Source organism: Marmota flaviventris, chromosome 12, assembly GCF_047511675.1.
Source record: "Marmota flaviventris isolate mMarFla1 chromosome 12, mMarFla1.hap1, whole genome shotgun sequence".
NCBI classification, from domain to species: domain Eukaryota; kingdom Metazoa; phylum Chordata; class Mammalia; order Rodentia; family Sciuridae; genus Marmota; species Marmota flaviventris.
Genome location: NC_092509.1, coordinates 23,450,077 through 23,475,681, shown reverse-complemented (window position 1 = coordinate 23,475,681; position 25,605 = coordinate 23,450,077). Strand labels below are relative to the sequence as shown.

General features: G+C 40.4%; 2 protein-coding genes across 4 annotated transcripts in view; one reads left to right on the top strand and one right to left on the bottom strand.

The window, feature by feature from the left end:
- Kin (Kin17 DNA and RNA binding protein) overlaps positions 1 to 25,605 on the top strand; it is an 85,872-nt gene that overhangs the window by 41,849 nt on the left and 18,418 nt on the right. The window contains exon 13 of one of the 3 annotated variants that reach the window (XM_071599785.1): positions 18,693 to 18,896. The exons of the other annotated variants lie outside the window; for them this stretch is intronic. Within the exon in view, the coding sequence (XP_071455886.1) occupies positions 18,693 to 18,719 (27 nt within the window). The 3' untranslated portion in view covers positions 18,720 to 18,896. Of the gene's footprint in view, positions 1 to 18,692; positions 18,897 to 25,605 lie in introns of those variants that run through there. 3 annotated transcript variants of the gene reach the window in all.
- Positions 1 to 25,605, bottom strand: part of Itih2 (inter-alpha-trypsin inhibitor heavy chain 2) — a 40,781-nt gene that overhangs the window by 8,776 nt on the left and 6,400 nt on the right. Inside the window, exons 5-14 of the mRNA XM_027944855.2 lie at positions 24,370 to 24,474; positions 22,023 to 22,185; positions 16,436 to 16,543; positions 15,628 to 15,756; positions 13,737 to 13,853; positions 12,178 to 12,346; positions 4,726 to 4,851; positions 3,254 to 3,435; positions 2,054 to 2,239; positions 1,565 to 1,704 (exon numbers count right to left, since the gene is read on the bottom strand). Coding sequence (XP_027800656.1) covers positions 1,565 to 1,704; positions 2,054 to 2,239; positions 3,254 to 3,435; positions 4,726 to 4,851; positions 12,178 to 12,346; positions 13,737 to 13,853; positions 15,628 to 15,756; positions 16,436 to 16,543; positions 22,023 to 22,185; positions 24,370 to 24,474 — 1,425 coding nt within the window. The remainder of the gene's footprint in view (positions 1 to 1,564; positions 1,705 to 2,053; positions 2,240 to 3,253; positions 3,436 to 4,725; positions 4,852 to 12,177; positions 12,347 to 13,736; positions 13,854 to 15,627; positions 15,757 to 16,435; positions 16,544 to 22,022; positions 22,186 to 24,369; positions 24,475 to 25,605) is intronic.

Below are 25,605 nucleotides of genomic sequence, written 5' to 3'. Positions count from 1 at the left end.
TATTTTATCTAGCTATGTAGTCCCAAGGGATTGTTTATATAGGCTATTTTTTCAGAGAAGCTTTAGGTTCACAGTGAAATCAAGCAGAAAGTACTGAGATATTTCCTGTGGGCCCCCTGCCTCACTATAGACATCCCCCACCAGAGTTGTACGTTTGTTACAATTGATGAATAGACATCCATCAATTGTAACTTAAGTCATAGGTCAATAGTTTACATTAGGACTTATGGATGTTGTTTTATGTTATGGTTTGAACAAATAAACAATATGTATCCTCCACTGTAATATCATACAGAATAATTTTCACTGTTCTAAAAATGTTCTGTGCTCCATATATTCTTTGCTTCCCTGAACCAGATCAGTGGCAACCGCTGATCTGAGATTTTTTTTTAATCGATATTTAACTTCAGCAGCAATTTGCTCTATACCTTTAAATATATTCAGTGTGCTTCTACCCAAGGGGCAGGGATATTTCTCAAATAGCTTACAGCCTGTTTATTTTTTTTTATAATCTTATCAACATCAGGGATTTTTCTCTGCAAATCCAGCTATATAATGGTATTTCATTTTCCCAGCCTAGTTTAGATCAACCTATTTCATCTTCTTGGGAATCTGATCTAACAGGTGGAGTGGGCTTGGGAATGGTAATTTTTATCAAACACCCCATGTAATTCTGATGCAGGTGGTCAAAGAACTGTACACTACCCTAGTGATAGAAAAGTTTTTATGTTGGAGGGTTAAGATGTAGCTCGACTGAGAAGCCAGGGGTGACGTAGATGAGCATCAGGGAGCCCTTCCTGGGGAACATTGTAATCTCATAATCATACATTTCTCTTTAGACAATAACCTGTTTTCAAGAGCAAATGTAAATTAACTACTTATATACACAGCAACACAGATGAATCTCATAGATATCATACCAAGTGAAAGAAGCTGGAAATAGATTGCATGGTTATGTGACACTTAACAACAGGCAAAACTAATTGATGGTGACAGAAATCAGACTAAGTGGTTTCCACTGGAGGTGGGAGAAGGAGAATAAAGGAACCTTCACTGGTTCTATATCTGGATCTGGGTGGTGATTACATGGGTGATATATATAAAAATTCATTAAACTGCACACTTCAAATGAATGCATTTCACATACTCTATGTATATTATACCTTATAAAAAAGAAAGTTAGACAGGCGTGGTGGCACACGTCTGTAATGCCAGTGGCTCAGGAGGCTGAGGTGGGAGGATCCCAAGTTCAAAGCCAGCTTCAGCAAAAGTGAGGTGCTAAACAATTCAGTGAGACCCTATCTCTAAATAAAATACAAAATAGGGCTGGGGATGTGGCTCAGTGGTAGAGTGCCCCTGAGTTCAATCCCTAGAACCCCCCCAAAAAAATAATAATAATCCAGCTTTAGTTGAAGAATTGGGAACACATGGAAGTTAATATAACACAACCCTATATTAATTTGCTGCCTTTCTTGGTTGCAAACCTTTTGTGCATGAACTCAAATATTGTGGGTGAACATTTCACTTTTACAAATCCCTCTAGTGTGGACTCTTCTCTCCTTACCGCTCCACTAGCAGTTGATTGATTGTTAAATAGGCCCACAATTTCTTGGTGAAATCAGGATCTGCATGCTTGTCTTTTGATAGAAAATCCTCCAGGTCATCCATCTGGGCCAGGGTTTCCAAGACCAACTCTGTGTTAGCCTAGAGGACAGAAGGTTCAATTGAAGGGAGAAGAATTAGAGTTAATTAAATCACCTTGAGTGAATCAGGGCACTAGGCATTTGGAGGGGAATACAAAAGAAATGGAAGATGCCTCTGTTGGGGACTAAGTGCACCCTTCCAGGGGCTGGGCATGGACTTGGATGAAAACGTGAAGATTGACTGAATAGTCGGGAAGGTGGCAGAGCTTTTCTCATGCCCTCTCTTTAGTTACTGCTGCTGTTCTAACACAGGATTCTGGGAATGCAGAATATTAGCTTGTTCACATGCAGGATTGATTATCTCCAGGGGCCCAGTTAGTATCTTCGAATAAGCAGACAAGCAGATGTACCGAAGTTGCGGTGATAATGCTCTGTACTTGCTCCAACTTATCAGGGTCAAATTTTCCTGCCACAACAATCTCTGAACCTCCAAAATAGTTGTGGAAACTGTTCTGAGTGACATCTGTTACAGACGTGTGGGGATAGTTGAATTGAACATTTCGGAGCAATGGAGTTGAGACCTGATTGTAGAATTTCTACAGTTTGTAAAAAGAGAAAGAAGAAGAAAAATAAGACCAGATAAATAATTATTTAAAGCATTTTTCTCTGAGGTTTGTCACACGCTTAGTAGATACTTCTTAAGTTATCTCATGTATCTCTGGGACAAGTAAACATACTCATGATTTTTTTTTTTTGGTACCCCAGGATTGAACTCAGAGGCACTTTGACCACTGAGCCACATCCCCAGCCCTATTATGTATTTTATTTAGAGACAGGGTCTCACTGAGTTGCTTAAAGCCTTGGTTTTGCTGAGGCTGGCTTTGAACTCTTGATCCTCCTGCCTCAACCTCCCTAGCCTCAGGGATTACAGGTGTGTGCCACCTTGCTTGGCACAATTATTTGATGGGAAAAAAAACTGAGATGTGGAGACAATAAGATTTGTTAGAAGCACTATCAATATTTAAGAACCCAGATTTCTCCCATTTTCTGGTATGATAGCATAAAAAAACTCAGGTATTCTCATAATAACAAATGTCAGCTGAGTCAATACCCCCAAATTAGAACCCTAAACCTTTCCTATTTTCAGTGCCTGGCACTGACATATTTTCTTGGCCATTTAGTAAAAAATCAAGTAATTTTTATCTTTTGTATTTAAGGAAACTTAGAGGACTCAGTTGGACCTGTTTTACATATTAAAGAACTGATATTTGAGGTGCCAAAGCACTTCAAAGGAAAAACAAGTGGCCCCCATGATAGGAAAGGCCATTGCTCAATGGGCCTCAAGGGCCAGCAAAAGCTGGCCTCAAGAGACCTTTCCGCTCAGGGGATAGGGAAGTGTGTACTCCTATCTCACCATTAAGGTAGAAGTACCTGGGTGGAGGGGACTGTGAGGAGGAATTGAATGAAGTGTTCAGTTCCTGAAGGGGTCCTTCTCTGATTCTTGCAACAAATAATGACAATTTTAAATTAAGTGCAACCATCTTCATTTAGGCATCAGATATGGGTAGTTGGATGATTTCTAGGGAGTGAGGAACAGAAAACAGTGTTACCTTGAGCTGGGAGGATGTGTCCTGGTTTCCATAAATCCTTTGAGCAATTCCACGATTTTCATTGGATAGTCTTTTCAAAAAATCATAGTCAACATCAAATCCTATCCCCAAACTGAACAAGGAGACATTGTCTTGTATGTTCTGCTTCACATTTTTCTGAATTTTTGACAGTTTTACCTCACCTGAAGTTGGTGATGACAGGAAAGAAAAGAAGAAGGAATCAATGTTAAAAAGTTTTTGGAAAATCCAGGCAAGGTAATTTAGTGAGATTTATCAAAATTTAAAAATGCACTTACTCTTTGAACTAGTATGTGTCAAAATGAAGTATGGGCAATGGTACATGGCAACATTATTTAGGAATAGCAAACATATTGGAAACAAATTAAATGTACACCAATAAGGGTGAATGGTTAAATTATGGTACATTTAAACAGTGAAAAACCATGTAGCTATTAAAAACACAAATTTTTAAAATAAGGAAAAAAATCAAGGTAAATAAGGCAGTATGTAGGATGCACTTGTATACCTACATGAACATATACATCTATGTTTCCAACTATGTACTTAGAGTAATATGATATGTACTAAATATCTCTGGGAACTGGTAGCCAGTGACTGACTTCAGGACAGGATCTAGATGGTAAAGGGATAGGTGTAAGAAATACACATTTTTTTTAAAAAAAAATTGTATTTCCTCGCCTTTCTTATGAGTTTATCCAAAACTTGAATTTTAAACTCTGAGGTGAGGGGAAACATTGAATCTATAACAAAGACATAACAATTAGTCACGTTAGTCTCACTACTAATAAAATGGCCTCTCTTCATCTTTCCAACACTCTGGTTGCCACTGTCATTACTGCTTCACGTATTTTCATTCCGTTTGGCTGTGTAAGGCACAGGTTAGAAAGGGTGCTTGTTCACATGGCAACACACTTAAGCAACACAATCTGGCATTCACTATTCCTTATGTTTGTCAGTATAGATACACAGGTTAAAAAAGAAAAAAAAATGTTGGAGCCATGTTGTGGATAAGAAAAATGATTAACTTAAAGGTTGTAAGAGAGCTGTCATTTCTCCAGTTGAAACTGGGAGGAATATGGAAAATAGAGAATGTGTTACTGTGCCCTTTGGAGGTACTATGTCAAGAGCTGGGGTCAGTATTCACCAGTTACAACTCACACACCATCTTTCAATGTCTAAAAATGCATTTCACTAGAATGCATCAGCAAATCTTCACAATATACTATTAGAATTCAAACTCAACTCTCTCCCTAGCATGGAGGGGAAACTGAGGCATTCAAGAGCACCACTACAATGTCCGAGAACTGGCTGATGTGATGAGTGCTCCCTGATGGGAGACTGCCTTTAGGAAGCTCAGGCCCATGTTGTTAGACTTCCCATGCAGGGCAAATCACATTCTTAAGCAACAGCAGTGAAAATGTTTATCATGAGGAAATTGAAGTGATACTTGCCTACTGTTGGGTCTCCATCAGAAACCAGAATGATCAGAGAGACCGAGTTGGGGTCCAACAATCCCAAATTATTGGCTTCATTCAAAATAAAGATCGCCCGCAGGAGTGCTTCATTGATGTTTGTGCCTGGTAAAGTAATGGGATTATACCGTTGTAAGCACTTTCTTTTCACACACACTAAAATCACACCTTGGATTCAGGTTCATCTGTCTAGTGATTTCTTATGCATAATGTATTCGATATTAAATAATTTTTGAAAATTATTAATAACCATTAGCTGGCGCCTGCCAGGTAGGCGGAACTGTGACCACCAACAGAAAAGGCCCAGTGGCCCGCAGAGGGGCAGAGCTTCCAATCACTCCTGCAAGGTAGGCGGGCCTGCGACCCACGGGCAGAAGAGGAGCAGCGGCCTGCTGAGAGGCAGAGCTGCCCCCTCCCCCTGCGCCGGCAAGGTAGACGGAACTGTGACCACCCACAGAGCAGGCCCAGAGGCCTGCTGAGGGGCAGAGCCGCCCCCCACCCCCCGCGCCTGCCAGGTAGGCGGAACTGTGACCACCAACAGAAAAGGCCCAGTGGCCCGTGGAAGGGCAGAGCTTCCAATCACTCCTGCAAGGTAGGCGGGCCGGCGACCCACCGGCAGAAGAGGAGCAGCGGCCTTCTGAGAAGCAGAGCCGCCCCCTCCCCCCGCGCCTGCAAGGTAGACGGAACTGTGACCACCATCAGAACAGGCCAGACCTGCAACCGACAGACAGAACAGGCCCAGTGGCCTGAGGAAGGGTAGAGCCGCCCACCCCCACCGCGCCTGCAAGGTAGGCGGACCTGCGACCCACTGGCAGAACAGCCCCAGAGGCCTGCAGAGGGGCAGTGCCGCTGCCTGTGCCTGCAAAGTAGGCAGAACTGCGACCACCGACAGAACAAGCCTAGCGGCCCGCAGAGGGACAGAGCCGCCGCCCGCGCCTGCAAGGTAGGCGGACCTGCTACCGACCGGCAGAGCAGGCCCAGCGGCCTGCCGGCGTGGTAGGCACATTGCCCCAATTGGAGGAGGGGCAGAGCCGCCGCCCGCGCCTGCGAGGGAGACTTTGCAACTATACAAGACCAATATAAATATATAGGGGGAAAATTCAATAGCACAACAGTTTCACCAAGTAGAAAGGAACGCGAACAGTATGAAGAGACAAGGAAAGAAAGGACCACAAGCAATGCAGGTCAACTCAACGTTAGAAGAGGTAATAGCTGCAGCAGATGGAATGTCAGACAAAGAATTCAGGATATACATGCTTCAGATGATCTGGAGTCTCAAGGAAGACATCAGACAGCAAAATCAGACAATGAAAGATCACTTCAAAATGAATTACATAAACAAATCCAAGAAGCAAAAGATCAACTATACAGGGAGATAGAGGTTATAAAAAACAAACAGAAATCCTAGAAATGCAGGAAGCAATAAACCAACTTAAAAACTCAATTGAGAATACTACCAGCAGAGTAGAACACTTAGAAGATAGAACATCAGACAATGAAGATAAAGTATTTCAACTTGAAAAGAACATAGACAGCTCAGCAAGACTGTTAAGAAACCATGAGCAGAACATCCAAGAAATATGGGATAACATCAAGAGACCAAATTTAAGAGTCATTGGGATACAGGAAGGGACAGAGTTTCAAACCAAAGGAATGAGCAATCTATTCAATGAAATAATTCGAGAAAACTTCCCAGACTTGAAGAATGAGACAGAATCCCAAATCCTAGAAGCCTACAGGATGCCGAATGTGCAAAATCATAAGAGACCCACACCTAGACACATTATAATGAAGATGCCCAACATACAGAATAAGGAGAGAATTTTAAAAGCTACAAGAGAAAGGAAGCAGATCACATTTAGGGGTAAGCCAATCAGGATAACAGCTGATCTTTCAACACAGACTCTGAAAGCTAGAAGATCCTGGAATGACATATTTCAAACACTGAAAGAAAATGGGTTCCAACCAAGAATTGTGTATCCAGCGAAATTAAGCTTCAGGATGGAAGATGAAATTAAAACCTTCCACGATAAACAAAAGTTAAAAGAATTTGCAGCTAGAAAACCATCTCTTCAAAACATCCTTGGCAAAACATTACAGGAAGAGGAAATGGAAAATAACAATGAAAACCAACAGTGGGAGGTAGGACAGTAAATGGGGGAAAAATAATCAAAGAGGAAAACAAACCATGTTTAGTAACATAAATAAACAAATATGGCTGGAAGAACAACCCATATCTCAATAATAACCCTAAATGTTAATGGCTTAAACTCACCAATCAAGAGACACAGGCTAGTAGAATGGATCACAAAACAAGACCCAACAATATGCTGCCTACAGGAGACGCATTTGATAGGAAAAGACATACATAGGCTGAAGGTGAAAGGTTGGGAAAAATCATATCACTCATATGGACTTCGGAAACAAGCAGGAGTGTCCATACTCATATCAAATAAAATAGATTTCAAGCCAAAGTTAATCAAAAGGGATAAAGAGGGACACTACATACTGCTTAAGGGAACCATACACCAACAAGACATAACAATCATAAATATATATGCCCCAAACAATGGTGCAGCTATGTTCATCAAACAAACTCTTCTCAAGTTCAAGAGTCTAATAGACCACCATACAATAATCATGGGAGACTTCAACACACCTCTATCGCCACTGGACAGATCTTCCAAACAAAAGTTGAATAAGGAAACTATAGAACTCAATAACACAATTAATAACCTAGACTTAATTGACATATATAGAATATACCACCCAACATCAAGCAGTTACACTTTTTTCTCAGCAGCACATGGATCCTTCTCAAAAATAGATCATATATTATGTCACAGGGCAACTCTTAGACAATATAAAGGAGTAGAGATAATACCATGCATCCTATCTGATCATAATGGAATGGAACTGAAAATCAACGATAAAAGAAGGAAGGAAAAAGAATACATCACTTGGAGAATGAACAATAGGTTACTGAATGATCAATGGGTTATAGAAGACATCAAGGAGGAAATTAAAAAATTCTTAGAGATTAATGAAAACACAGACACAACATATCAGAATCTATGGGACACATTGAAAGCAGTTCTAAGAGGAAAATTCATTGCTTGGAGTTCATTCCTTAAAAAAAGAAAAAAACAACAAATAAATGATCTCATACTTCATCTCAAAATCCTAGAAAAAGAAGAGCAAAACAACAGCAAAAGAAGTAGAAGGCAAGAAATAATTAAAATCAGAGCTGAAATTAATGAAATCGAAACAAAAGAAACAATTGAAAAAATTGACAAAACTAAAAGTTGGTTCTTTGAAAAAATAAACAAAATCAACAGACCCTTAGCCATGCTAGCAAAGAGAAGAAGAGAGAGAACTCAAATTACTAGCATACGGGATGAAAAAGGCAATATCACAACAGACACTTCAGATATACAGAAGATAATCAAAAATTATTTTGAATCCTTATACTCCAATAAATTAGAAGATAGTGAAGGCATCGATAAATTTCTTAAGTCATATGATCTGCCCAGATTGAGTCAGGAGGATATAGACAACCTAAACAGACCAATATCAATTGAGGAAATAGAAGAAACCATCAAAAGACTACCAACTAAGAAAAGCCCAGGACCGGATGGGTATACAGCAGAGTTTTACAAAACCTTTAAAGAGGAACTAATACCAATACTTTTCAAGCTACTTCAGGAAATAGAAAAAGAGGGAGAACTTCCAAATTCATTCTATGAGGCCAACATCACCCTGATACCTAAACCAGACAAAGACACTTCAAAGAAAGAAAACTACAGACCAATATCTCTAATGAACCTAGATGCAAAAATCCTCAATAAAATTCTGGCGAATCGAATACAAAAACATATCAAAAAAATTGTGCACCATGATCAAGTAGGATTCATCCCTGGGATGCAAGGCTGGTTCAATATACGGAAATCAATAAATATTATTCACCACATCAATAGACTTAAAAATAAGAACCATATGATCATCTCGATAGATGCGGAAAAAGCATTCGACAAAGTACAGCATCCCTTTATGTTCAAAACTCTAGAAAAACTAGGGATAACAGGAACATACCTCAATATTGTAAAAGCAATCTATGCTAAGCCTCAGGCTAGCATCATTCTGAATGGAGAAAAATTGAAGGCATTCCCTCTAAAATCTGGAACAAGACAGGGATGCCCTCTCTCACCACTTCTGTTCAACATAGTTCTCGAAACACTGGCCAGAGCAATTAGACAGACGAAAGAAATTAAAGGCATCAAAATAGGAAAAGAAGAACTTAAATTATCACTATTTGCAGATGACATGATTCTATACCTAGCAGACCCAAAAGGGTCTACAAAGAAACTATTAGAGCTAATAAATGAATTCAGCAAAGTGGCAGGATATAAAATCAACACGCATAAATCAAAGGCATTCCTGTATAGCAGCGACAAATCCTCTGAAATGGAAATGAGGACAACCACTCCATTCACAATATCTTCAAAAAAAAATAAAATACTTGGGAATCAACCTAACAAAAGAGGTGAAAGACTTATACAATGAAAACTACAGAACCCTAAAGAGAGAAATAGAAGAAGATCTTAGAAGATGGAAAAATATACCCTGTTCATGGATAGGCAGAACTAACATCATCAAAATGGCGATATTACCAAAAGTTCTCTATAGGTTTAATGCAATGCCAATCAAAATCCCAACGGCATTTCTTGTAGAAATAGAGAAAGCAATCATGAAATTCATATGGAAAAATAAACGACCCAGAATAGCAAAAACAATGCTAAGCAGGAAGTGTGAATCAGGCGGTTTAGCGATACCAGACTTCAAACTATACTACAGAGCAATAGTAACAAAAACAGCATGGTACTGGTACCAAAACAGGCGGGTGGACCAATGGTACAGAATAGAGGACACAGAAACCAATCCACAAAACTACAACTACCTTATATTTGATAAAGGGGCTAAAAGCATGCAATGGAGGAAGGATAGCATCTTCAACAAATGGTGCTGGGAAAACTGGAAATCCCCATGCAACAAAATGAAACTGAATCCCTTTCTCTCGCCATGCACAAAAGTTAATTCAAAATGGATCAAGGAGCTTGATATCAAATCAGAGACACGCCGTCTGATAGAAGAAAAAGTTGGCTACGATCTACATACTGTGGGGTCGGGCTCCAAATTCCTCAATAGGACACCCATAGCACAAAAGTTAATAACTAGAATCAACAAATGGGACTTACTCAAACTAAAAAGTTTTTTCTCAGCAAAAGAAACAATAAGAGAGGTAAATAGAGAGCCTACATCCTGGGAACAAATCTTTACTCCTCACACTTCAGATAGAGCCCTAATATCCAGAGTATACAAAGAACTCAAAAAATTAGACAATAAGAGAACAAACAACCCAATCAACAAATGGGCCAAGGACCTAAACAGACACTTCTCAGAGGAGGACATACAATCAATCAACAAGTACATGAAAAAATGCTCACCATCTCTAGCAGTCAGAGAAATGCAAATCAAAACCACCCTAAGATACCATCTCACTCCAGTTAGATTGGCAGCCATTATGAAGTCAAACAACAACAAGTGCTGGCGAGGATGTGGGGAAAAGGGTACACTTGTACATTGCTGGTGGGACTGCAAATTGGTGCAGCCAATTTGGAAAGTAGTATGGAGATTTCTTGGAAAGCTGGGAATGGAGCCACCATTTGACCCAGCTATTCCCCTTCTCGGTCTATTCCCTAAAGACCTAAAAAGAGCATGCTACAGGGACACTGCTACATCGATGTTCATAGCAGCACAATTCACAATAGCAAGACTGTGGAACCAACCTAAATGCCCTTCAATAGATGAATGGATAAAAAAAATGTGGCATTTATACACAATGGAGTATTACTCTGCATTAAAAAATGACAAAATCATAGAATTTACAGGGAAATGGATGGCATTAGAGCAGATTATGCTAAGTGAAGCTAGCCAATCCCTAAAAAACAAATGCCAAATGTCTTCTTTGATATAAGGAGAGTAACTAAGAACAGAGTAGGGTCGAAGAGCATGAGAAGAAGATTAACATTAAACAGGGATGAGAGGTGGGAGGGAAAGGGAGAGAGAAGGGAAATTGCATGGAAATGGAAGGAGACCCTCAGAGTTATACAAAAGTACATATAAGAGGAAGTGAGGGGAAAGGGAAAAATAATACAAGGGGGACAAATGAATGTCAGTAGAGGGGGCAGAGAGAGAAGAGGGGAGGGGAGGGGAGGGGAGGGGAGGGGGGATAGTAGAGGATAGGAAAGGCAGCAGAACACAACAGACACTAGTATGGCAATATGTAAATCAATGGATGTGTAACTGATGTGATTCTGCAATCTGTATATGGGGTAAAAATGGGAGCTCATAACCCACTTGAATCAAAGTGTGAAATATGATATATCAAGAACTATGTAATGTTTTGAACAGCCAACAATAAAAAATTTAAAAAAAAAAATATATATATATATATAAAAAATAACCATTAGCTAATTAATGATTCTTTAATAATTATTAATAATATTAATATAATATTTGAATAATTATTTGCTAATTATTCAAAATTAAATAATAATTTGATTGCTTTCCAAGTGACACAAATTTAGCTCTGCCTGGTCAAGGTACCATAGCGTAGTAAATTATTTACTTTAAAATAAACTGTCCCCTGAAGGGAGATCAGTAAGAGTGGAGAAAAGAGAAGAGGGGGAGGGAGGAGAAGAGAGAAAGGGGAAGTATTGGGCAATTATATCGTTATATTTTTTGTGTGCACATACAAATACATAACAACAAATCCCACCATTATGTACAACTATAATGTGCCAATAAAAATATAGAAGAAACCCTAAACTATCCCCCTAGAGATAAATAAGCCCTTGAAAGCACCAGTCTATCATTTTTGTAAAACATCCAACTTAAGGCATGTGAATCAGCTGCGACGAAGACTTACATTTTACCATATGCAAGTGAAAACGAAAGCTAACATCACTTACTAAACCTTTTTTTTTTGTAAAAGGTTGGAATTTTTAAAAACTCATCAAGCTGGACTTGTGTCACAAATAGTATTCATCATTTACCAATAAATATATTTAATTTAGGGTAGACCCATTGCAAACTGGGTAAAGACCAGTGCAGTGGAGGATAAAAAAAAAGTAAAGCAAATGAATCCAGAATACTTTTCCTATGTACCTATATGAATTCACTATAGTGAATCCCACCATAATGTACATCCATAAGAATGAGGTCCTAGTTAGAATAAGATATATTTCATGCTTGTACAATTATATCAAAGTAAATTCTACTGTCATGTATAATTAAAAAGAACAACAACAACACAAAAAGACTTGGAACTTAGGGAGGTTTCACACAGGGCTTTAGGCCAAACCCACTCACCTCCATTGGGCTGGATTTTCTCAATGTATCTCTTGGCATCTGCAACCTGTGCTTTAGTAGCTGAAACTAAATCATTTCTCCAGGTTCGAACGTTGTGATTGAAATCGACCACAGAGAATTGGTCTTCAGCTCTTAGGTCATCCAATATGGTCTTCATTGCTTCCACAGTCTATTCCAGAAAAGAATAAAGGGGGGTTTTACTAAATAAATCCTAAGCCTAAGAAACTAGGAGACCAATCGTCATCAACCTTCAAGTCCTGACTCAATCTTAACTACTCCAAGAAAACCTCTTTAACCCACCTCAGTCAACACAGGCCTAGTCCTTGTGTATTTAGAACATGCAATTTTCAATTTTAAGTTTTAAAGTTTGTGAATACTTGCATCTTTACTGTCTTATTTATTATGCACAACAAGTTTGACTAGTCCTAGTTTAAGCTAAGGATCACAAAATCACATATATTTCTCATGTCCATCTATTCCCTTTTCAACATCTATTTCTCATCTTCTTTCTCTTTGAACCAATCACATCTGCCTCTTCCTCTGTCTTAGCCTGATTCTTGCTTCACTGATAACTGAAGCAATCAGAAGAAAATTTCTATGGACTCCTACGAATATTAAACCCCAACCAGCAATATTTGTACCTACATACTTTTCCCTCCTGCCTCGTAGTGGGGAGCAACCCTCAGTATTTCTACCAACTGCAAATTCCTCTACTGCAAACTAGATTTCCTTCCATCTCATCTGCTGAAGACCACAGCTCCAGCAATTGCCCTTTGCCTCTTGAATCTCCCTCCTCTATTGATACATTTCCAGAAACATAAAAACATGTATTTCTCACCCCTTTAAAAACCTCATTAGCACCTGCTTTCTCCATTCATCATCTTCCTTTTCAACAAAAGAAATGTCTAACCACTCTATCTCCCAATCTTCTCTTCCCATTTTCCCTGAGCACACTCCATCCAGATGTTCATCTTCACTACTCCACCAAAGCTCCCCTTGTCAAGGTCACCAATGATCTTGATGTTGCTAAATCCAATAGACCATCCTCATTTCTTATCAGACTCATTCTATCATTGGTATTGAACCAACCGCTCACTCCCTCCTTAGAACAATTTCCTCATTTGTCTTCTGGGGTTTTTCTTCCTGCTCTCTTTACTGGCTTTTTGTTAGTCTCCATTGCTGACTTTTCCTCTTCCTCCCCAATTCTTTGACACTGGAATGCTCTGCTGTTCAGCTGTCTGCAGAAGAACTGAAAGATGATGCAGAAAAGTGACCAGAGTGAGAAGAGGCTGGACAATAAAAAAAAAAAAAAAAGAAAGGGAAGAGGAAGCAGAAAACAGGGAGATGGAAGAGAAATTCACAAGGAAGGAATGACTGGGGCATGTCCAGGGAACAGATGATAATCTCAAACCCTTGGGAAGAGCTCAGATTCTTAGTAACAAGAGTTTCTGAGTTTTAGCCCAAAGGAAGGAGTGGAGGGGCCAGTGAACTATTGCATTAAGAGGGGAGCATAGAAGATAGGCAGTTCTGTCTGTCACTGTGAACAAGGTGGCACTTACTTGTTTCATCTTGATCCCCCACATTGAGCCACTAACGTCAATAACAAAAAGGATGTTTTTGGGAATTGGGTCCAGGTTCTCAGGAGCAAAGAAGTGGACAAAATATCCATTAAACACCTGCAAAATAGAACATGAGTGTGAGTCAGTCCATGACCAATATTGAGAAGGTAGGCACTGGGGGGTCCAGGTTCTAGAGAAGAAAAGTGGGCGACAGGAGAAGGCGGCATGGCACTCATGAAGACCAGAACAGAGGTGACTCAGGTGCACATCCATCTCCTGCTCCTTCTGCTGTTCTTCTCCCAGGAGGGTCCAAACCTTCTCGGCAGAGTTCCACTCTACAACACTTCACTCTCAGGCCTCTGTTCCAGAGCCCTGTTAACCAACGGTGAGTCAGATGGAGCACCTGCCCTTGGGGGTTCACAGACAGCAGAGGGTGTAGACAGGTGAAGAGGATTTGCAGTGCAGAGTGTAAGGTGCCACGACTAGGAAAGTAAAGGGCTCTGAGACTCAGACCGGGGAGGCTTTTCCAAAGAGTTGGCATGTATACTGAGACCTGGGATGAGGCTGGAATTAGCCCTGCATTGTGGGAGTTGGGCTGGGTTGGGGTGGAAAGTGGGGAGAAGAATTCCAGACAGTGATGGACCGAGCATGACGCACTTGGGGCTCCATTAGTGGTCCAGCAAGACAGGGCCATAGCTGCAGGAATCCAAGAAATTAGGTGGAGAGTCGGCAGGACAGGTCACGGAGCACCTTCATGTGCCACTTCAGAGAATTTGGATTTTTCTTGAAGTTAGTGGGAGGCAACAAGATTCTTGCCAACTTTCTTTGTCTTCTGATGACTGTCTTGCCCAATTCTCTATCCCTTGACATCTGGTTGCATGGTCCCCAGCTGCAGGGTATGTGGCTATGGTTGCCAGTATATTTCTCTACCTTCCCACTAGAGAGAGACTCACAGACTTTTTTTTATATGCTCTAGGAGTTCTTACCTTAGCACAAGAGAAATAGAGACACACATCTAAGATGTGACAAAAGGGGAAGGGAAAATTTTCAAGGAATCTCAAGATAAATATGGTCCCTAGAATTCACAATTAGCTCCAGATCTTTCTCTGGGCTTTGATCATGCTTTCCTCCTCACCCCATAATCTTTGATCATCTAATTGCAAGTCTTGGGAGGTATCCAAAATACCCACTTTGTAATTTTCTATTATTTTTATAGGAGGCTTGAACATAGTCTTCCTGGACTAGGGCATGGCACCTGCTATGATTTAAATATGAGAAGTATCCCCAAACAGCCATGTGTTAAAGGCTTGTCCCTTAAGGTGGCTCTACTGGGTGTTTCTGTGAACCTTTACGAGGTAGGGTCATATGGGAAATCCTTAGGTCACAGAGAGTGTACTCTCCAAGAGGATTGTGAGAACCTGGTCCCTCCCTCTCCACTCTTTTGTTTTCTGGCCATGAGGTGAACAGTTTGCTCTACTGTGTACACTGCTGTTTGCTTACACACACACCCCCCACCAGAGGTCTAAAAGCAATGGGTCTGCTTGATCATGGACTAGACCCTTCAAAATCATGAGCCAAAACAATGCTTTGCTCTTTAAAAGTTAATTATCTCAGGTATTTTGTTATAGTAGTAGAAAGCAGGCGAATAAAGGCGCAGTGAACCTTTAGTCTAATGACATAAAAACAAAATAAGACAAATAATAAATAACTAAATGATTAAAGAAACAAATAAAAACTAAGTAAAAGATAATGCTTATGGCATTTTAGAGAAATAAGATTTTAGTCCCTTCTCTGCAGCCTCGACACTTGCCTTCATAGCTAGAAACTACCCACGGGCCGAGGAGCTCCTTGACTGGGGATTGGCAGTCCCATGGAGTCTGTCTGCACTCACCTCGAGCTCGCCAGCCTTCTCTTCTCGGTTCACATCATACATCACCACCAGCTCTCCATCCACGGCGGTCTCAGAACAGTTGGAGCATTTTCTTTGCTGTGCTACTGTGGGCTTGAAGGAAACATGTGCCTGGAAGGAACAGTGACATCAGAACCCGGTCTCTTCTCCAGCCCCTTCAAGGGGAGGGCTTGACAGCTGCACCTGCTTGTGCACACAGATGAGGGGCGTTGCCCAGTGGCCACAGTGCACCCAGCATCGGTAGGCCTGCGACAGGTGGAAGGGACAGAGCCAGGGCTTTGGGGGGGAAGGGGGAGTGTCTGCCTGACTATAGTTCTGTTTGCCAGGTTTCTGGCCTTTTAAAAAAGACCTTCACGGAATTTCCCTCATCCACCATGGAGAAGATGGCTACCAGCTCTGGAAAGAGTTTGTGAAGGTTCTTAGAAGAAGAGTTTGACCTCTTTGTAGTTGCTTATCATTGACCATTGAGAAAGAATTAAGCTGGGCATTTCTGGCTCTAATTCATGAAAATCCAACATATATTAGGTCAAAACTGTGTTTAGCTACTGGTCAAGTAGACGATTTTAGAGAAGTGAGACCTAGAAAAGGACAGTCACTGGTCAAAATGGAATGAAACAATTGGGAGTTTTGTTTGATGTACTTGAAAGAAACCTCTAGACTCATTGTTCCTTCACATAGTGCCCTAAGCCCAACACCAGACCACTTTTTGTTCTCCAGAGCACAGGAAGAGGATGGAACCCAGGAACTAGTGGCAACTTAGATGGCTGGCGACAGGCAGTGGTTATGTTACCTTCTGGTGTCCTTTAGATAAGACTGGAACACCATCGAAATGGCCTTCAAATGTGTCAGGAACATGAAGAAATTTAAGTCCCTGAGGTTCGATAATCCACACGTCCACCTAAAGATGAGAAAGAAATTGCAGCCTTAAAAGTTTTTAAAGAATTTTTAAGCAAGAAGTAAAATTTTCTAATGAATGGTATGATTCTTTTGCAATCTGCAAGTTTTCCAAGCTGGTTCTATTATCACTTCTGAAAGTTCTCCCTGTTTCCTGGGATGGGATTCATCTCATATGGAGGCTTTACCCCTTTTTAGCAACCCAGTATGCTTTCAAATGCCTCATTCCCGTAGGACTGATTCCCCATTGCTACAGTCGGATGTAGTTTGAGTGTGTCCCCCAAGGTTCACATGCTGGAAGCTTGGTCCCAAGTGTGACAGTGTTGAAGTGGTGGGACCTTTAAGAGGTGGGGCCTCCTGCAAGGTGATTAGGTGATGGGAGCCTCAGAAGGGATTCATGCTGGTCTGTGGTGTTGCTGGGAGGAGATGTTAGGAAGCAAGGTCACACCTGTGCTTTCTCTCTCTGCACACAGCTGGTTGTCTTTCTGTTTCCCTGACATGTCATGATGCAGCCAGGGACCCTTGCCAGGATGCTGGTACCATGTTGTTTGGAGCCTCCAGACACCAGCAGCTCCCAAATAACTCTCTTTGCTTATAAAGTATCCAACCTCAGGTATTGGGTTTACTCACACAAAACATAGCAATCTACCTTTATTCATTCTATTCTACTATTGTTATTTATAGCACCTTCACTTTGTCAGAGAAAAAGGAAAGTTATTATTAAATTGGTCTGCACTTACTCCATAGATTTGTCTAAAAATGACAATTTTCCCTGTATCTTGGGCCTTTTGATTTCTTCTCTGTCTTCTTCTTTGAAAGGGTGATTCTTGACAAAACCATAGCCAGAGCTGTATTTCCAGAATGCTTATTATATTTTAAGCATGGTGCAGACCACTTCACATGTGTTGATTTACTGCACTCTCATCAATATTATTATTGTTAGTTATTATTATTTTTTATTTTACATATGAAGAAACAGAGACTCAGAATGATGCAGCTGATAAGTGGCAGAACCAGGCTTCCAACCCTGGGCCTGAGCTCTTAACACATTGTATACTACTTCTTAACTTCTAACAGCCCCAGCTCCATCTATTTTTTTTTAGTACTGGGGATTAAACCTAGGGGTGCCTTACCACTGAGATACATCCTCAGTTCTTATTTTTTTATTTTGTGACAGGGTCTGGCAAAGTTTCTGAGGCTGACCTTGAACTTCCAATGCTCCTGCCCCAGCCTCCCAGTTGCTGGCATTACACCTGTGTTCACTGCACCTGGCCCCAAGTCCACCTTTCAATCAACATTGCTGCATTATTCTTTAGGCCCCATGTTACACCATTCTATTTCTTTTTCTTTTCTTTCTTTCTTTTTTTTATGAGCAGCCTCCATCTTTTATATACACCCATTGAGATCTGAAGTCCTCAGGCAGTGCCTGGTACGCACATTGCTTTACTTACTACCTCTTTCTCATTTGGAATCATTTGCAAAAGCAATGAACTACTTCCCTTTGGAAGTCCTTACTTTGGAACCATGTCTGCTTTTTTCTCTCAAAAAAAAAATGTTTTCTAAAATATGCTTTCCTACTCAGGGAAATGCAAATCAAAACGACATTGAGATTTCCTCTCTCTCCTGTCAGAGTGGTAACCAACAAGAATATGAACAATAATAAATGCTGGGGGCTGGAGTTTTGGCTCAGTGTTTGAGCACTTGTCTAGCACATGTGAGGCCCTAGGTTCAATCCTCAGCACTGCATAAAATAAATAAATAAAATAAAGGTATTTTATCTATCTACAACTAAAAAAATTTTAAAAATAATAATATATGCAGGAGAGGATATGAAGAAAAAGGAACACTGTTTGGGGGATTGTAAATTAGTACAACCATTATGGAAATCAATATAGAGGCTCTGATAAAGACTAGGATTGAAACCATCAGATGACTTAGTTATGCCACCCCTTGGTATTTATCCTGAAGAATTAAAGTCATCATACTAAGAGATACATGCATACCCATGTTAATAGCAGCACAATTCACAATAGCCAAACTATGCAACCTGTCTAGGTTTCCAACAATGGCTGAATGGATAAAGAAAGTGTGGTATATATACACAATGCAGTTTTATTCAGTCATAAAGAAAAATGAAATTATGTCATTTGCAGGAAAATGGATGGAACCAAAGACCATGATGTTAAGCAAAATAAGTCAAGCTCAGAAGGTCAAGAGTCATATGATTTTTCTCATGTGTGGAAATTAGAGAGGAAAAAGGAAAAGGTTGTGTGATGAAACCCCAAGGGAGATGTGTAGAGGAAATGAACCAAGAGGAAGGAGAGGGGAAATACTGGTGAGTGACACTGCCCAAATTATTTTGTTATATTGTGTGCATGCAAGAACATGTAACAACAAACAAGTATTATGTACAACTATACTGTACCAATAAAAATATGGAAAAAATTTTGCTTTCCTAAAGTCATGGAAAACAGTGTGAGCGGTTTCAATATTTTCTTTCTTATTACAAATAAAGTGTGAACTTAGCTTATTGCCTCCAAAAAAATCAACTGGTTCTCCATGTTGGCATGAGCCATCTAGCAGAATCAGGGGGACCAGATGGCTCAGGAGAGTCCGAGTAGCCATCACTGGTAGATAATGGAGAGACTCTGGGGAAAGGGGGGAGCAAAGTCCAGGGAAGTTGCAGAGAACTGGGGCCTCTGCTTTATTCTTCCATAAGTTTCTATCTATAATAGAGCACGGAGCCCTCAGGACAAGGCTGGCTCTCTCCATGGGGAAATGGAAGGAGGACTTTCTCCTAGGATTGCAGAAATACTTAGCAAGCCTGTGTCCCACTTGATGTAGACACAGCTCTAAAATCCAATAGGACCACTAGACCACTGAGCATTTGGGAGTATGTGTCTGAGGCCCTACAACTGGTTCTGCTGAGAGGTCAGGACCAGCCCATGGTGATCCTGAATCACGCATCGTATTTATTGGTCTCTCTCTAAGGAACCAAGTGTTGGAATAAAACTATTCCCCAAATTTGATACACCAAGAGAGTTTTTAAAAAAAGATCTTATCCTCTTTGATTTCTGTGAGGGAAATGCGTTTCCAGTTAAGTGGCCCTTCTGATGGTGATTGCAAAAGCTCTTCTAGAATCAAGACAAGAAGAAGGTCTGTCATCTTTGTTTTCTCCTTAGCTTATCGCTGGATAAGATTAAATCTCTTGGGAAATGGACAACACCATAGAATGTTAGAGCTGGAAAGTACCTTAAATATTGTCTAGTCTAACCCTCTCATGTCACAGATGACAAAATAAAGGCCAGAGAATTCTAAGTTAAATTAACTTACAGCCCAGATCCCACATCTAGTTAGTGCCTGCTTAGTAGGGGCCAGAAATCAGTCAACTTGCCTCTGCCTAACTCTTTCTAATATAGCAAACCCTGTCTGTCTCATCTTTAAAGGGAGGAATTCCTCAGAGCATAGAAAATTTAAGAGTGAATAAAAATTCCAAAAATGTAAGAAATGTTTATGTGCTACTTGATATATGCTTTAAGAATCATTATCTGCATGGAACCAAATTTAAAATCTTAAATTTTGGGATTTATAGCATAGAATGCAGTTAACTTTTTCTTAGCTCTATGACCTTAGGCAAGTTATTCATCTGAATCTCCGTTTCCTCATGTGTAAATGAAGGGTAATGATATTTCTCTCATAAATTGTGGTGAGGATTTAATGACAGCAGAGGTCTAAATATATTCCCCCAAATATTATAGAGGGCATGTGTTTTTATATCATTTACATAGTTGTTTGTTAATATAATTTTTATTATTAACAATCTCTCCAGGCGTGGTGGTACAGGCCTGTTATTCCCAGTGGCTCAGGAGGCTGAGGCAGGAGGATCACAAGTTCAAAGCCAGCCTCAGCAATGGCAAGGCACTAAACAACTCAGTGAGATTCTGTCTCTAAATAGAATACAGAATAGGGCTGGGGATGTGACTCAGTGATTGAGTGCCCCTGAGTTCAATCCCCGGTTCAAAAAAAAAAAAAACACCAAAAAACTCCAAACCCAACAATCTCAACAATGGCCTCATTAGTGGCGTGGTGCTTATCAGATGTAAGTGCTGCCTGATACTATTTCTATGAGATTCTTAGTATTGAGTAAAAGAATATAAGTGATGGGCACACATCTATTGTCCCTACTGGAAAAATAATCAGAATCACACATTTAGTTGGGTAGGCCATCCTCGCGCCTACATGTCAAGCCACATGCCCTGGTATACAGCTGTTTTGCCTGGAGGACAGGCATCTTCTTCGAATTCCCACAAAGTCATTGTCACTCGCCCTGATAGGGAGCTGAGAGCAAACTGGGGATATTATTTATCAGATATGCAGATTTCCAAATTAGAATCAAAATTTCACCACCACTTTGCTTTTTATCTGCTATGTGTAGGAGCAATTTGCAACCTGTTGGCTTCACTTTCCCATCTGTCAAGGGGAAACACATGTTGTGCACTCTCCTAGGTCTCCTCTTGTGTCACTGCCTCTCACACAAAATGTTCATATGATGTCACAGAGAATTAAGCAAAGAAAAGAGCATTTCCATTTTTAAAGCAAAGTCAAGTTCAAGTGGATTATTCAATGCCAAAGGCCTGGCTCTCTTGAAATGATGGTGTTGGGGTGAGAGGGGAAGACAACATTCACTGAGCTCCTATTTCCATGAATTCATCTAACTTACAATTATTTCCACCTACTTTTGTAAGTTCATCTCACTTGTAAGAAATGCAAGTATGTTCTATCAGCCTTTTTCAATATGAGAGAGTGGAGACTCAGGATAACTTGACCATGAAGATCATGGTATGGGTTTCAGGGAAGCCTCCATGAAAGATATGCTACCTCAAACCCCCGAAACCTGTGAATGGCTTATTTGAAAAATGGGATTTTACGGATGCAATTAAGTTCAGGATCTTGAGGCGAGATGATTTTGTTCTAGCTGATGAGCCCTAAACCCAATGACAAGTGTTCTTATAAGAAAAAGAAGGAGACTTGAGATGCCCAGAGGAGAAAGTGAAGTGACCTTGGGGAAGAAATTAAGAGTGTCATGGCCACAGGTCACAAGTCAAGAAATGTTAGCAGCTGCAAACACCAGAAGAAGCAAGGAGCAGAATTTCCCCAGAGCCTCCAGAGGGAGTGTAGCTCTGCTGACACCTTCATCTCAGACTCCTGTCTTTCAGGAGTGGGAGAGAGTACACTTCTGTTGTTTCAGGCCACACAATTTGTGGTGATTTGTTACAGCACCCTAAAAAACTAATACAGCTACAAAGCAGCTGAGTTGCTTTCAAAATCTATAAGGCAGTGGTGTGGCTGATTCCAAGCTCAAATCTTTTTGGCACACCACAGTGCACTGCAGAGCCAAATGCACCAAACACAAGAGTAGTGACAAAAGTTTAAGTTAGGGATAGGCACCATAAGAGAAGGCACTTGCCAGGAGCCCCACTCACCTCCAGGTGTTTGGCCAGTCGTCCAGGCTGCAGATGAAGCCTGTGCTCATAGGACCCCAGCTTCCTCCACTTCACTTCTTGGTAATGAAGTTCAAACTGCACCTTGACTCCAGGGAGGACGTTTACTTCCGTTTTGAAGTTCTCCATATCAACAGCTCTGCTCCTAAATGCAGAAGCCCCCAACATAAGTCATCACGCACATGATTGAACTGTGAGGCCCAGAATCTAGCCAGCGGGCATCTAGTCTTGTCCTGGGAGATCAGACCTGCTCAGTTGCTTATGAAATAGGTATGAAAGAGAAAAGTGCAACTTCTGGATAAATTTAATCCTACCAAGCATTTCTGTTTCTTCTCCTCCCCGATCTGTGGCTTCTAGAACTTCTGATGTGAATTTTGTCTGCAAAAAATAACCCTCGCCTGTGCCAGGAACTTGACATATTTCATCTCTGACACAGCAGTTCTTTTAGATGATAAAAAGTGAGGCTCATGTAGATAGGTAATCTACTCAGGATCCCACAGCTGGTCAACTGTAGCTCCAAGACTCAAACTCAAGTTTAGTTGCCTCCAGAGACAGCAAATATTTCCTACAATGCATTTCAAGACCTATTCTAGGGATTCCTTATATTTTTGAAGGTATTCATCATCAAATCAGATACATACCTTCAGTATAAGGCATGCTGTGTATTTAGTCACTGTACATATTGAGTTCTATGTGATCATTGATCTTGAAGTGTTTATGGTTTTAAAGAATAAACAGCAGAATTATCCAGCAAGGGTGATTCCAATATTAGGATTAACAACAAATGACTTTTTTTCTCTCTTTTTCTCCCTCTCTCTCTCTCTTTTTGGTATTGGGGAGTGCTCTACCGTTGAGCTACACCATCCCATTTTATTTTGAGACAGGGTTGTGCTAAGTTGCTGAGCCAGCCTCAAATTTACAATCCTCCTGCCTCAGCCTCCTGAATCACCAGGATTATAGGAGTGGACCACTATTCCCTGTAACAATGAATGGCTTTTAAAAATGAAACTACTAAATAAACAAGATGAACTTATGCATAATCAACACATTTAGGATCAGGGAAGTACTGAAGGCAGTCAGCTTGGGATACTGGATAGTGGAAGAAAAAGGCGAACATGGTCTAATGCAAAGCTTTGAGGCAGAACATGCTGGAAGAGGCCATGTTTATCTGAGGAATGGGTTAGAAGGAGAACTCTATGTTCTCTGCTGAATCTCGAGTATGTGGGATGAATAAATGAATGGATGATGTACTCCATGTGCAAAGCTGACAAGGTGATTCATGAAGTCAAAGAACTAATTAACCTGCAGGGAAGCTGGATGTGTTCCCTGTGCTTCAAATTTCTTCTCTCCTTTCTCTGCTTGGCTGAATTGCATGTATCTGTTTGGGCTCAGGTGTAACATCAGTGTCTGAAGATTTTCTGGACCATCCAAACAGAATTGCATGCTTGGTACTCAGAATCCCACCTACATCAGCATTGCCCATTATCCACAGGATAGCCATTCTCCTTGTCTGTCTCTTCCACAAGCCTGACAGTGTCTGTTTTTGTGTTGCTGCTGCTTCTAACAGAGCTGGGTACAGAGTTGACACTGGATGCATTTTTTTTTCTCTGAATAAGCAAATGCATGAGTGACATGAAAGAATTTCAACTAGAGGTACATTTAGGAACAAAGAAGAGTAAATGAAGACAAAAACAATGTGGCAGAGAGGTATGCAGTGTAAAGAATGATACATTGAAGATTCCTTTGGAGCTGTTTGCTTGAAAGGTTGCTTTTTTGAGGTGATTTGGCATAACCAGTGTCTTATGTAAGACTACAGAGGAAAAAAAATATCCCCAGAATCTAAGCTTAGTTCTTGATGCTATAAAAGGCTCTATGCTGTAAACATAAGGCAAAAAAATCATTAAAACCAATTCTAAAATTTTCCTTATGTACATCCAGTAAGTTTTGTTAATAAGATCACCAATATAGTATGTATATAGTTCCTCTCTGCACTCTTAAGAAAGAAAAAAAAGACAGTGTTGCATTCTGCTGTCATATATACCTAATTAAAATAAATAAATCAATTTATTTTAAAAAAACAGTGTTGATTTATAGAGTATCCATATAAGACAATCAATATAAGTACAACCTAAGTGAGATCCCCCAACCTAAGTGAGATCTCCCAAACCTTATAGGTGGAAGAGAGGCCTGCAGGGAAATAGAAATTGTGCTGCGTAATTTTATCATCTAACTTTTAGAGTTTCCATCTGTTTAATTTGGTTCCATTCTGGAGGCTGGTTGGCCTTGGGGAAATGGGATGGGAGAGGAAGCACCATGGCCCAGTTCTCACCTCACTAGTCCAGCTGTCTTGCCCTTTGCTCTCGCCTGTGAGTAGAGAGCTCGGCCCACAGTTTTCTCCTTAATAGAACTGGTGAACGTCGTGCCATCTACAGTCCTAGAAAATGACAGGAGGCAATGGGTTGATCAGTGTAGTAGTCTTAGCAAAACTAAAAAACAACAAACAATCCATTTATTAAGGTTGATTTAGTGAATGTGGGAAATGATCATTTTGTATCTATAAGAAATAAGAAGAGAGAGATTTGAGTCATCTGTTGGTGGGACTCCCTTTATCTTGTGAGGGCCTAGCTAACACCCACCCTAAAGCTTTTCCTTCATGTACTATTGTTTGTGTTTGAACTTTTTCATAGCCACATTTTATCCTCCTGATGAAGTATTGCTCTCTCTTTGGGTGTGCCTTCGGAATGAATGACAAATGTGACTAGGAGAGGTGACTGATAAATTGCTAATTATCCAACATACATTTGGTTCGTCAGATCATTCTTCCAGGAGTTAAGAATTAGGAAATCCTGGGGGTTTGCAATGAACTGGAATATTTAGGTCCCATCAAAATTCATAGGTTGATCCTACCTCCCAATAAGATGGTGCTAAACAGTGGGTCTTTTAAGAGATCATTAGATACTAAGAGTGAAGCCCTCATGAATAGGATTAGGGCCCTCATAAAAAGAAAACCCCAAGAGCTCTCTTGCCCTTTTCCACCATGTGAGAATAGCAAAGAGATGGCCATCTATGAATCAGGAAGTGAATCTTCTCTAGACACGGAATCTGCCACTGCCTTGAATCTTAGATTTTGCTGTCTCTAGAACTATGAGAAGTAAGTTTTTGTTGTTTAAGTCCACTCAGTCTATGGTACTTTGTTATAGCAACGCTAGCTGCTTTCTTGCAAGGGGTGGAAAAGACTACAAAAAGATGGAGGAAGGTACAGGCAAATTCTTCACAAAGTTTGTATTTGTCTCTCTAACATTTCCCTTGGGGATCTCTGCCTTCTATTTGCGTCTCTGTCTCTACCCATTTTTTAGCTGGCTAGTACCTAATTCTTGCCAAGTAATGGTTGGTTAGAGGAGTAGAATTACAGAATTTTAGGAGCAAATAGGAATTTTAGAGCACTTAAATGGTCAGTTCTTTCCCAAGGAGGCATTTAGAAATTTGTGGGAAAGTTTCTGATTGTTATGGTGACTGGAATGTGCTTCTGGCATTTATTGGGGGAGACCAAGAACACCAGACAGCC